Source organism: Rhinoraja longicauda, chromosome 13 (assembly GCF_053455715.1).
Source record: "Rhinoraja longicauda isolate Sanriku21f chromosome 13, sRhiLon1.1, whole genome shotgun sequence".
Taxonomy (NCBI): Eukaryota; Metazoa; Chordata; class Chondrichthyes; order Rajiformes; family Arhynchobatidae; genus Rhinoraja; species Rhinoraja longicauda.
Genome location: NC_135965.1, coordinates 27,520,634 through 27,534,711, shown reverse-complemented (window position 1 = coordinate 27,534,711; position 14,078 = coordinate 27,520,634). Strand labels below are relative to the sequence as shown.

Here is a 14,078-nt window from a genome sequence, read left to right as displayed (position 1 = left end):
TAGCAGCGACTATTGCACTGCAGCCAGCTAGAGAATGCTGTACCACCGTACAATGGCACAAAAGGTGTTTAAAATACATCATAGCAGATAGAAATATCAGATAGAAACAACCACCAACTTGCACGTCTATGGAATGTGCAAGGACACTGGAACACCTGGGAAACCCTTGTGGTCATAGAGAACATGCAATCTCCACTGACAGAGCTGGAGGTCAGGGTCGAACCAGTCTAGATAGAGCTCTGAGGCAACAGGTCTACCAGCTGCCTACTGAGAGCCAAATCCAAAAACATCCACATGTCAATTGCATTATCAATACATCTACCATCTGATTAAGCCAATTTTTGCTTTATAACTATTACCTCAAGCACTGCTTAACTGCAACAGGCTAACCGATTCTCCATTCTCTTCGGGTGCATATCCCCAACTACATTTTCCTACCCCACAGGGAATTGCTTTCCCTTGATGGAAGGTTGGAGGACATGCACACTTTTGGATTGCAGCCAATTCTTCCATTATTTCTGCTCTTTCCTTTCACTGGATTCTTCAGCAAAAAGTACTGGCTGCCCCATCTTACACATGAACTTCCATCTTCTGTAACTTCACACCCCTTTTGAACACCCTTCATTTTGCAGATCTGCCTCCTGCTACCTTAATCCTATTTCTAATCAAACTACTCACCAGCTCTCCCTCTTCCTGAATAAATTACATAACATTGCTAACAGTTCTATCCCTTCTAGTGCTGTCCCCTTCAAGTCTACCATTGTTGATAGCAGGAGGTTAAGTTGAGGCTACAAAGTGATCTGAATAAATGAATGGGCACAGATCTGTGTAAAGATAATGAGAGGAAGAAATAAAAATGGAGAGAGATTGCAGGATGATTTAGTGCATGATTCACAAATGGTTGGTGTGCCAGGATAGTAAGTCATTAGAAAAGCCAACAATGCTACTGTTCATTGCCAGGGGAATTGAATACAAAAGTCACGGTTCAATTAAACAGGGCAATAGTGAGATCATACAAGTGCAGTGTACAGTATTCACCAGAGTTTCTTTTTCTTTTGTACTATGTATAGTATAATTTGTATGGTAGAATAATACACAAAACAGGTTTTCATTACATCTCTGTACACATGATAATAATAAAACAATCCAATTTATTTAACGAATGTTGCTGATGCACAAGTAGTTCAGAGGTGGCTCACTGGTCTAATATTCAGAATGGGAAGGTTGAAAAACCTCCTCACCTTTATCAAACTATTACCTTAGACACAAAAAGCAGGAGTAACACAGGTCAGGCAGCATCACTGGAGAAAAGGAATAGGTGACATTTTCGGTCAAGACCCTTCTTCAGACTGAGATTCAGGGGAAAGGGAAACGAGAGATAGACGATGATATAGAGAAACATAGAACAAATGAAAGAAAGATATTCAAAAAGCCCACAATGGTCTCTACCTTTCCTTGATCATCATTACTTTTTGCAAATGTGTGTGCTGCCCATCAATGATAGCAGGTTAAATTGATAGCAGGTCACCCAAAAAACTGCCGAGATCCGCGTGCACATTTCGAACTCGGCTATCCTCTCTCAACTATTGCATTCCCTTGGATTTATTGTTTATCCAGTATTGCACGGTCAGATTTTTTTTCCAATAAATTATTGAACAAAGTCTATCTCTAATTTAAATCCCATTCCCTTGTCAATGACCATTGTTCTATCTGGCAACTATTTAAGACGGACCGTGGCAGTTGACAACTTTCAACATCCATTCGAACCCCGAGCTGAACTTCTCTTCCCCGACATCACCAACACTGTCGTTGTCACCCCCATAATATCATTGATCTTCAACCTCGCCTCAGATCTTTGCTGAAACACAAATCCTTACTGACTTTCACCCTCAATTATTCTAATGCTCTTCCATTCTAGGTGAACCTGAGCTCAACCCAAAGCTCTGCTGTCTGGCAATCAACTGGACCAAGCCCTCTACCCACTGACCTAATTAGGTGCATGTGTAGTAATAAAGACTGAAGAATTCTTTGTTCCTTTTTGAGGTCTCCAGACATTCTATCACAACCAATCCTACACCCCATTGACCTTCACAATTCTCCAATCCTACCTGCCTGCACAAAGCTGATCTCCTTCACATTGCAACAGTGTGTAGTATTTTTAACCACCTGTACCCCAGGTTCTGAACACCTATTCGTCCAGTTCCAAATCTTTAACTCACTTCCTTCCTTAAAAATGTTGAAATAAGTCTTTCACTGAGCTATTGATCTCATGCGAAATCTGCATGGTAACAATGGTATCAAGGGGTTACATAAATGCAATTTTTTTCTCGTTGATGCTTTCCTTGGGGATTTGTTTCCTCTTAAGATCTGTGGAAGCATACTTGACATTAAACTTTATCATGCTGTAAATAATGTGCAATAACTTACCTGAATTTCTTACGCTTAACCTCATTATTTCAAAGTACGTTGGACCTACTGAATGAGATTTTCTTTTGGTAATCCACATATTCAAAATTAAATACAACGAACAGAAAATTACACACGTTATCTAAAATTTTTATTTTTTTTCGTATTAATTAGACGAGTCCAAAACCCCAAATTCCCAGAAATATCAGACTCAACAGGTAGGCACTTTAATAGATGCATTCACCTTTTTGTTATATTTTCACCAGTTAATACTGCAGTATTAAGCCACAGATTTATCAACACTCTTATTAGGAACCAGGAGAAAGGTGCATGAAATATTTTCCGTCTGACAGTTTACCACAGTCATGATGTGTTGAGTAGTTGTAACCTTTGCATCACTTCCTTGCGTACTATGCAGAGCTCGGAAGGCAGATCAAGGCAAAAGGGAAACCTCAGTTATCTGGTCATCCATTCCTTCCTTGGAGACATCGTATTGCGACTACTTTTAGAAGTCTCACAATATATTGCATGGACACAAGAAATCAGCTCCCCACCACCTTCTAACCATGTGTCCTAACTGAGATACCCGCTGATCATTTTACTAACAGTCATTACAAGATGTTGTACATGATTTGGGACTGTATGGAATGTGCAGTGTGCTTCAGGGAGTGTGATGTGACTTGATACACCATTTTGTTGTGCAGTGATGCACAGTGGTAAGTTTGCATTGCAATGATGCACTTTTTCCACAGTGTATCCGTGGAGGCTGGGTGCAATGCAGCAGCACAGGTGTATGATGAGCAGGGGATTGGGGGTTAGATACCTGAATGGGATTCAGTGAACCATGATGAGAAGTATACACACGTCAGGTGTTCTCCAGGTACAGTTTCTGCAGTCATGACTGTCTGGGGATTCACGTGGTACATGCTATGAACTACCATCACATGTGCAGTGGTTGCATTCTACAGAAACCTGAAGTATGAACCACTTATTGTAAACACATCGCAATTTTTAAACACTAGTGAAAACAAATCAAAATAATGTATTTTTTAATGAAAATAAATAAAACTATGGGAATCTGCAAAACTGGGATGCTACAATCATGATGTAGCACCTGGGTACATCAAATGGGAATACTGCTTCTTTACTATACTGTCTGAAGACTCTGCTTAACTGGTTCGAATATTAACCATTCAGCTCCTTTTGTCAGCAGAAGCCTTATAGGAATCAGTGTGGCATCAATAAAGGCACCCAACATTAAGACGATTCAATGCATTGTTGTGGCTGCAATATAAATATGAGAATTTGGCATCAATGCACATAAGAATAAGTCCCACTGCAAAGACAAATGACTATTAGATAACTTGGACCAAGGGTCTTATTGCAAGTCTGAATCCACCAACATTTCTACCTAATTACGGCCACGGACAAAAATTAACTTCTGCAGCTCTCCTTCAAGTGCGCACACCAATCATCAAGGCATTTTGTGATTAACGAAGAAATATAATCACACTGATCACTAGCATGGAGGAAGCTGGTATCCTAGCCCCGACAGCCAGTGCTAGTGACTTGTCAGAACTCCATAATGTTAGTACAAACAATGAAAACTTAAAACAAAAGACAGCTACACAACTCTCCCGAATTCTAATGCAAATCGCCATTGAGATACATAATATACAGAAAAAAGGCATTAAGCAAAATATCCCGAAGCCCCAATCACCAGAAACAGTACATAATGTCCAGAGGAGACAGCAACTGGCAGAGCAAACCGCATGCTGGGAAACATCCAGGCTCCACAGAGGAGGCAGCTAATCTGTCTTTCAATCAGAAATTCAAGTATTGAAATGTAGAGGGAAGGAAAAGGGACCACTTTTTGCTTTGAGAAGATAAAAGCAGCATCAACCTTGCTGAGTAGGTTGTCTGGTGAAAGGCACGTGTGAGGCCCGAGTGGGACCTGCCAGTTGCTCCGGCATTTCAATACAGAACGTAATACTTGATTCCAATCTTTGGGGGCCGAGGGGAGTCGGAGGAGAGGAGCTAGCGATTGTTTTTCATTGCATCCTTGGCTGCTAAAATCAGTGGCGTCAAACTGGACATGGGCTTCGCCAGCTTCAGGAATGGATGCTGCAGGACAAAGTGAGAAAGATGGTGGTGGTTAGCAAAGGGAAACAACATCAACCTTTCACACCAGTGACAAATTCCTACTTAAGCTAGCAGTTAGCACGTTACTTGCTAAATATAGTGATCGGTTTCCACGCTGACAATGATGCATGTTAAGCTTGAGGGGAAAATTCTTCAGGCAACACTTGCCCCATTTTCACTGAATTGGTTTCCCAATTTTGAGGAAAACATGGTAAATACATAAGTAGGAGTCAGAGAGATGCTTCACATCTTCTGGTTATCTTGAATGATGGCAGACGAGAACAGCATTTACACAAACACAAATGAAGAAAGAACACCTGTTGGGGTCTGGGTACCAATGAGAATTTTCATGCAAAATAAAAAAACCTTTGTAGAGATTGGTACAGGCATGAAGTTTCAAATTATGGCATGATCAGTACCTGCAACAGCTCCTTCCCAGAGCCCCGTTTCTCCACATCCATCTCCAGACAGCGGTTCAGAAAATCCCGAAATATTCCAGAGAGTTTCTCTGGATTCTGAAGCTCTGGAGTCCCATTAGTGGCAATGAGGTACAAGGCCTGCAACGTACATGGATAATTGAAGAAGTGTCTCCAAATGTGACTACAATAAAAAGGCATGTGTAGGCTTGTGGCTCAGTGAAGCCCCTGCAGATTCTTCACTGAGTCCAAAGATCCCAATTAATTCATGGGAAGAGAACAAAGATTCAATTCATTAATATCCTCCAAATGATGTTGAATGTATCAATGACATGGGATAGCAATGCTCCATAATTGTTTTATTGAACAAGACATTAACCAGCTCCAGTGATGAGAACAGAAGCTAGAGAGGCAAGGATCATGGGAACAAAATTTGCTCATTCATTTCAATGATTTTATTTTTCCTACACTGGATGTGGACTTGGTTGTCCAAGCCTGCATTTATTGCCCGTTTGAATTAACGGGCATGCTGGTTCCTCAGTTAAAATCACCAATAATTTGTACCGCTCCAACAATGTTGACACTATCACTAAGAAAGCACACAAATATCTTTGCTTACTGAGGAGAATAAAGAAATTCACCACGTCTCCAATGCTTTTCAGTTTCTACAGGTTCATTATAGAAAGCATCCTATCAGAATGAATCTCAGCTTGGCATGGCAACAGCTCTGTCCAAGATTGCAAGAAATTGCAGAGTTGTAGATTCGGCCCAGACCATCACACAAACCAGCCTTCCCTCCATCTATACCTCACGTTGCCTTCAGAATAATCAACATAATCAAGGACTTCTTGGACCCCAGTCATTCTCTCTTCACCCCTTTCCTAATGGGCAGATGATACAAATGCTTTAAAGCACAGACCACCCGATTCACTAACAGCTTATTTCCTGCTGTTATCAGACTAATAAGGCAACTTAAAACAATAATACACTTCATCTCTTTCCTTTCCAGAGAAGCAGAAGTAGACTCACCCTCAGCGGATTCTCATTTAGATATGGGGGTTCTCCTTCCACCATTTCAATGGCCATGATCCCCAGCGACCAGATGTCCACCTTGGGGCCATAAGCTTTTCTTGTCACCACCTCCGGTGCCATCCAGTAAGGTGTCCCTACCATGGTGCTGCGCTTACTTTGCTCTGGTGTAATCTGGGCACAGAAGCCAAAGTCGGCTTTACGGACACAAAGAAAACAAGACCATTAACGTTGAAGTATCTATTATGGTTACAAGTCATCCCCATTGTATGCTAAAATTAAAAAGAGGCTTCAGTTTAAACAAAGCAGTTGGCAGATTTCAGAACATTGTTACTTGATTGGGTTACAAGTTTCTTAGAGTGGATTATTAATAGGGCATGTGGAAAGTGGAAAGACAATCCTTTGTAACATGTGGATGCATTTCCTCGCAATATCACCCATAGACAGAATGATGAACAGCAAACTGGAAACCACGATAGCGAGTTTGCGAGTTTTGGTGGAGTCCAGGTTGTAGTCTAACAAACTGGAGGGTTTTTGCTATTTTGCAGTCTTGATCCCCACCATTTTTAGCATCAATCTTTCCTTAGCCAACAAACTTCAATACTGGAGGAACAGTCAAAGTGAGAATCTCAAAAGAAAGTAACATAATAACAAAAATGCAAAATAAGGTTTTTATGAGGGTTTCAACCCAAAACATTAATTCTGTATCTCTTTCCACAGATGCCTCCTGACCTACTGAATGCTTTAGTACTTTCAGTCTATATTTCAGATTTCCAGCATCTGCAAGTTTTTTAAACATTTATTTGCTACATTGTCTGTGTAGTTTATGGATCCAGGATACCCAGCATGCAGCTAATAGCATGCACGAGATCTTCGGAACAACAAGAATCAAACTGTTACTTACTGAGTTTCACAGATCCATCCATTCCCAGCAGTACGTTATCACTCTTGATGTCTCGATGAATGACCTGGTTCGCATGAAGGAACTCTAATGCTTGTAGGCACTGTCCAGAGAAAAACCAAGATGAGGAAATGCTTTGTATTCAGAAGTTATCATGCAAGAAATCTCAGAAAACAGAAGTTGTGGATGATATATTCTGATGTGCATATTTATTCTTTCATTAGAGTTCTTGAGTTATGAGGAGAGACTGGATAGGCTGCACTATTTTCTTTGGCGCGAAGACAGCTGATGAGGGACCGGAGTTAGGTGCACCAAATTCTGAGAGGCAGGGATTGGGTAAATAGAAGGAAACCTTTAACCATAGCAGAGGTGAAAAATATTAAAGGGCATAGGTTTGGAGTGAGATGTTTAGAAGGGGTTGAACCTGTGCTACTTTCACCTTTAAAAGCCACCTTTGTTCTTTCACCTCTAGCCTGAAATCTAGAGCGCATTTTGCAAGTGCTGTATGATTGCAAGTTGCCGTGAGTAGAGAAAATCGAAGGCCATTTTTTCAAAAATGGCTTGAGTGTATGTAATAAAGTTTTTACAGCCTTTAGAAATGGATGGGTCAGCTAAATGCAAGATGGTGTATGAGACAATTTACAACATCCTTTTACACAGAGTAAAGTCCATAAACTTTGACAATTGTCAATTGTGTATTAGAAGAAATACAAATATGCAAAGTCAGAAATTACAAAGAGTATACTAGGAATTGGCAGTTGATTCAACATTTTGTTTGAAGCAAAGAATCAAGGGGAGAGGTTGAATCCCACACAAAGCACTTGAGCACCAATAGTGGAGCTGTGGAATCTGCTTATGAAATGAATTTACCCGCCAACACTTTTTTAAAAACCATCTGAAGTTAGTGAAAATAAATGAAGACAAAGCAACTTGTGTCACCTTTGGTCCCTTAAGATGGATCACAAGTGAAGAATTGCACAAGATAGCAACTGGAGCAAGACCCCCCCCCCCCCCCCCAAACACCACTCCAATCAATATGATCGTGGCTGATCAGCTCCAGGACTTAACACCTTCATGTTAGGTTCCCCATAGCCTAATCTTTCACAAATATACCAATCTCCTCTTTAAACACCTGCAATAACCCAGGGTCTACATTGTTCCAGGGTTGAGAATCCATATGCACCTCAGGTTTAAATAATTTTCCAGCTATGAATAGTATGTTTATTTATGAGCACAAGAAAGCTACTGAACGATTGGAAGGAAACTTCCACTAGAAACATACCTCTCTGCACACAGCAGCAATCTGTGCCTCATCCATGCAGGTTTCTGTAACAACATCAGTCAATGAACCTCCAGCCAGATATTCCATCACAACACACAGTTCGTCTCCCACCAGGTAGCTAGGACAAAAAGGCAAAGCTTGTTTGTAACACACGTGTCCAGTAAAGCTCCTCAACTATATTTCCAGACAGGTTACACACCTTTTCCCATGGTAAACCATAAAGGAAACACAACAGACATATCATTCAAAAGCACCAACTTTAGTTGAGGCAACAGGTGAAAGATTTTCAAAGATATTCACAACAATGTTGGCAGGCAAAGTCCAAAAGTAGATTCAGACCAGGAGTGACAAAAAAAGTTATTTCTCCATTACCTGTCCAGGAAGTTCACAATGTTGCTGTTCTTCAATTCTTTCATCACCAGGATCTCATTGATGATCAGCTCTTTCTTTGGTTGTTTCTGCAGGTTGATCTGTTTGATCGCCACCTGGGAAAGGACAGGTGTGGTTACGTGTCAAAAATAGAAGTGCTCTCCACACAGGCAGAAGCAGACATCATTGCTAGCCAAGCCTTACTTTAAAAGAATATGAATAGTCTTCTTCATCTTGCCATGGCTAACTTTCTCCTGCATGGAAAGTAGACTTTCCTGGCTGGCCGAAGGTGGCAAGAACTTCTAAGACCTTCATTGTAAATATTCAAAGAATACTTTTGTTACAGTGAAATCATGCAGTCACTCAATAGAAAGCAAAACTTCTGGCTTTGTAGAATTGTTCATAACACCCACTGAACATTAACCACCCAATTTTACTCCTCATTTGTGCCGTAAACCCAAGTCAGCAATAAGTAATATAAAGTACCACCCTTTAGATTTGTTATGGGTACAATCCAAGTAAAGCTTATTTCCAGAAATATTTCCAAAATATTGTGCATTCAAGACAAGTCTGCCACACTTGAAGCTCACAACTAATGGGTTTAGTGCACCTTGCTGTTCAGAGAGTCCCTCTATCTCAATGTTTGGAAGTGTACAGCTCCCAACTCTAACTTTTTCAAGATTAGTTTCCAAGTTAAACAGTAACATACCTCCTGTCCAGTGGCTACATCAATAGCTGTGAATACTGTACCAGAGGCGCTGTAAAGAAACAAGATAGAATAGTAAATCTTACGCATTTTTGACTAAATGTACAATATAAATTGCAACCCCAGTCTTTAGGAAGTAAAAACTGAATTCCTCATGTGAAGGACGGTGTTAAAATGGAGAGACATCTATAATCATAGGCCTTTGAGGCCAACCTAAAGTGCTCAGTGACATTCTATCAGATAACCCAATACATCCAACCTGGCAATATTCAGAGAGAAACAAATAGCAGCACTCACCCCTGTCCAATCTTTTCAAATCTAGTATATTTCTTCTTGGGATCTCCAACACTCACAATACTTCCTGTACCAAGAAGAACAAATGATTTCATGATCACTCATTAAAAATGACAAGGCCTTCAAATGGTGCACAGACCATTCATAGGGGCTTTTGTTTATGTTTGAAATTCCAGGGGTTGATGGTTTCAATTGTTTCTGTGACTCCTGTGAAACATTTCAAGACTGCATCCCTCAGTTAGAGTAGGTAGTCCCCGAAATCAATGTCCAGCTCACTTTGACACGGGTGCAGTTACTGGTTGTTTATTCAACTATTAATGCTTTGTATGGCCAACAGCTGATACATTACAACTCTGCCCAGAAACTTCACAACTGCATTAGGCGAAGCACATCAAGCTCCACCACCATATTAAAACCAAATATCTTGCTTTATACCCCTAACATTGAGATTAGAGCATGTGATTACTCCAGAGGATCTATCTCCTATAAAGATTAAACACTTACTCAATTTTTCCATTATTTCATCATCAGTCATCTTCGTTTTCTTTTTCGCTTTGTCCCCCTTTGAAACTCCGTCACCATCAGGGTCCCTGTTGGTCGACAGTGGGATTGGATCTATCACTGAACGTGTATAAACCTGAAAAATAATCAATTTTACTTTGTTTATAGTATGTTTAGACTCACACCACACACTAGATGTTCAGCCATTGTTTTTCACCACCTCAGCCTCCAACTCATCCCAAAGACATGTGAAATAAATGTAAACCGCAAGTGTTCAAAATCAGAAGTGAAAATATAAGGCAGGCTATAAAGTCAGAAATAATGCACTGAAACAGGCCCTTCGGCCCACCAAGCTCACGTCAACCATCATCCACCCACTTACACGAATCCACACAAACCCCATTCTATTCTCCCCACATTCCTGTGAACTGCCTCCATATTCCACCACTCATCTACACACAAAGGAGAATTTACTGCTGCCAATTAACCTACTAACCCGCACATCTTTGGCATACGGGAGGAAACACAAGCACCTAAACTGACTGACCCAGAGGAACTAAACTGACTGACCCAGAGGAAACTCACACTTGCAGGAGAATATGCAAACTCCACACAAACACTACTGGAGGCCAGGATTGAACACTGGTCTTTAGGAATGTAAAGTAGCGGCACCAGTAGCTGCACCATTGTGTTACTGTCTCTGCCGCTGCTGATTGATCTCCTGTGTGTTTCCAGTGTCTGCTTGTTCTGTCCTATAGTACCAATGTTTGGAGAGCAGCCCTGAAACATTACTGTTTTATTTATACCTCGAAAGATCAGTGCTAAGTCATTAGCCAGCTTTAATTTCAGAAACCTAGTTATCAAGCATACAAGTTATTTTTATTGTCTCAAAACAATTTTTTTTAAAATTAGCATTCAGAATGAGCTCATGCAGACTGAAATGAAAAATAAGAATTTATTAGGAGTCTACAAAGGATAACCAAGCAGTGCAAAGAAAAAAGGCGATATTTGTAGATAGACTTGGGTTTAAACAGAGACAGGGTTTGTTGCTCTGGACAGCTAAATGCACAATAAACAAGCACTGTTGGTGAAAAAGATGCATTAGCTTTTACATCTTTCTTCACACTGCCCAAAACCTAAACACTTCATTCAATTTAGAGGATTTAATTTGTTCTACTTTCATTTTGTTGTCTGAGATTCACTCGTCACAACGAAGTCTTCTTCAGTGTGGAGAAACCAGATACAGATTGCATTGTCCCTTTGTGAAAGACATACATTTGGCCTTATGTGACCCAAGTTTCCAGTCATCCATTGTTTGAACTCGCTAATCCAATCTGACCTGTGTCCTAACCTTCCCACACTGTACAAATGTAACTCAAAGGAAGCTCATGGAATCATCCCATCTCAGATTAGGAACTTGATAAACTTTCAACTTGAATGAGCTCAACAACTCCAAATTATAACCATTGTCCTACCAGGTGCTGGTAAGGATATTTCCCTCTGAAAACCTCATCCGGACATAGCGTTCCTTGGCGTGTTCCACAGCCACCTGCTTTTACCCAATAGTATCAGCCAAACAAATCTAATCTCTCCTGCAAACCATTTAATTAAAAACCTTGTCTTTTGCCTTCTTTCCCTTTCCTGTCTCTGTACTTTCAATCTATTACTTAAGCTTTTAAAAGAACTTTAACAGTTCTGATGAATGGCCATTAATACAAACAAAAATCATTTTCTTTCCTCATAGATTCAGCAAATCAAGCAGCGTCTTTCCAACATTCTCTTTTATTTCATGTCTTCAGTATCTGATATTTTGCTTCTGTGATATTGGGAGTTTTATCCAGAGGCCTATACTGATAACACCAAAAATCATTAAAAGTGGGAGGGGTCTCTGTTAATCACAATGGGCTCTCCTGCAAATTGACAAGGTATATATTCAATAAAGAAATTTGCACCATTGAAAATGTTCAATGCAGATAAATGATTATGATACACGTGGTGAATTAAGACCATGTGAGGGATAAAAACTGCTTTGGAGCACAAGAGGCAATAGATTCTATATATCAGAGTCTGAACACAAACACAGAGATACGGACTCTGGACGGCACGGACTTGGAGGGCCGAAAAGGCCTGTTTCCGGCTGTATGTATATGATATGATATGATATGATGATATGACATGATAAATTATATCATATAGACGAGTTACTTAGGACAGTTTATCTCATGAAATGAAGGATATTGAATAAAAAGTTATAATAAACTGCTGAATATTCTAAGATTTCTCTGAATGAAGTCAAGAAAGTTACAGTAAAGATGATTCCAGCAGAACTATTAGGAAGGGCAACTATTAAAGGACTATTTCCCATATCTGCTCAATTATGAAATATAAAATTTAGGACTAGTCCCAAAATGTGGTTGGCAGACAGAATTCCAAAAAAGCTGACCTTTAAAGGAATACATCTTTGAAGTGGTTAGCAAGCATGATGCATAGGAAGGAAATAATCACAAAGACATGAAAAGAACAAAAATTAGTTCAGACAGTTTGAACGAGGAACTCTAGTTCAAGGATAACCAGCTCCTCTTGAGCTTGTGCACTGTGCTGTGCAGGTTCATGAATACTCACAGATTTGGTGCAATCTGGCCGTGGTGCAATGGCTGGAGGCAGGGCCTCATCATCATCATCCTCCTCTGGAACAGTCGGTACATTTGAAGGTTCTGTGCCTTTTGAACTGCGCTGAAGAGAGAGGATTATATTTTAGAACACTTATGCACAAACTGCATCATCTTCTTCTCCTTCATAACCAGTCTGCAGACACCAAAGTCTTTCTCTGGTTTCCATGTCTGAAATGTTTTCATCCCATGTCATTCAACCATACAATTTGTTCTTTAAATGTAACCACTCAGTTTCCTATTTACATTCCAAATATGAAGTTCTCCCCCATCAGATCAATAGAAACCCCTTGCAATCAATTTTTACAAAACAGACAAAACAAAAGAGTGACTTGTTCAGTTCAATTATCCCTCAAATACTAGACAAATCAATCCATACTAATCATAGCTTCTAGGACATGTACATTTAGAGACAGTTAGCTGAGACACAATGGAAGAAGATACAAGATACTCACTTTTGGTGTGCCAGCAGGAAATTCATCTTGCTGGTCTAAACAAAAAGAAAAAGAGTTTAAACCAAAGGCTTTGCATTGGTCCACAATGACTAGTTTCAAGCATTGCCGGAGAACCGTTCAGAAATGTTTCTTCTACTCGCCCACTCTTTCAATATGCCACGTCACGGCCTTACCTGAGAAACTCAGATACTTCTGTTTCACTGTAGTTTTGGAATCGTAGAATTTGAGCACATCAAGCACAGCCTGAGGATTTTTCTTCTGTTCCAGTTTGGTGATATTGGATGTCTGTAATAGCCGAGCCCATTGCTCAGGCATTCCCTGCAAAAACACCACCACTTCAGCTTCATGGGATCACAGGCACTAGGATTCACATAATCAATGCATGGGTTCCATAACTCAACCCACCTTAGGTTGGCTAATGTTCATGAGAATTGCCCAATGTGTGTTGGGGCTACTAATTATGCATTTAATTCTCCTCACCCTGATCATGCATTTATTATGGCCAATGTTCAACTGGGTTCTGAGCTACTGACAATAGAACATTTCAGATGGCATTTGAATAACAGAATAACAGGACAACATTTCACCCAACCCAATGCCTCTGACCTCAACTCAATACACGAACAAAGCAGAATGGAGATAGAAAGAGTGGGAATCTTGACTAACAACTAGTTATAAATCAAATGTGGACAACAAAATATCAGAATTATTCTCATTAACGGGCAAACCAGTAGAGTAAAAATAATTAGAAAACTTGATGTTACGTTTTGTTTGAACAAAGATAGAAGTTGTGCTTCAGTTTCCTAGAATCTGTCTGGAGCACAGGTTTTCATTTCTGGGTACTATCCTCTGTCAGGATATTATGGGTTTGGATAGACTATGGTATAGATTCACCAGAAAGACAAGCA

The 14,078-nt window shown here is 40.1% G+C and overlaps 1 protein-coding gene across 1 annotated transcript in view; it reads right to left on the bottom strand.

Annotated features, from left to right (window-relative positions):
* Nucleotides 1-351: 351 nt before the first annotated feature.
* LOC144599590 (serine/threonine-protein kinase PAK 2-like) overlaps nucleotides 352-14,078 on the bottom strand; it is a 47,095-nt gene continuing 33,368 nt past the window's right edge. The window contains exons 4-15 of the mRNA XM_078410657.1: nucleotides 13,344-13,488; nucleotides 13,171-13,205; nucleotides 12,669-12,779; nucleotides 10,050-10,182; nucleotides 9,549-9,612; nucleotides 9,255-9,303; nucleotides 8,549-8,661; nucleotides 8,177-8,294; nucleotides 6,898-6,997; nucleotides 5,994-6,190; nucleotides 4,968-5,105; nucleotides 352-4,530 (exon numbers count right to left, since the gene is read on the bottom strand). Coding sequence (XP_078266783.1) covers nucleotides 4,444-4,530; nucleotides 4,968-5,105; nucleotides 5,994-6,190; nucleotides 6,898-6,997; nucleotides 8,177-8,294; nucleotides 8,549-8,661; nucleotides 9,255-9,303; nucleotides 9,549-9,612; nucleotides 10,050-10,182; nucleotides 12,669-12,779; nucleotides 13,171-13,205; nucleotides 13,344-13,488 — 1,290 coding nt within the window. The 3' untranslated portion in view covers nucleotides 352-4,443. The remainder of the gene's footprint in view (nucleotides 4,531-4,967; nucleotides 5,106-5,993; nucleotides 6,191-6,897; nucleotides 6,998-8,176; nucleotides 8,295-8,548; nucleotides 8,662-9,254; nucleotides 9,304-9,548; nucleotides 9,613-10,049; nucleotides 10,183-12,668; nucleotides 12,780-13,170; nucleotides 13,206-13,343; nucleotides 13,489-14,078) is intronic.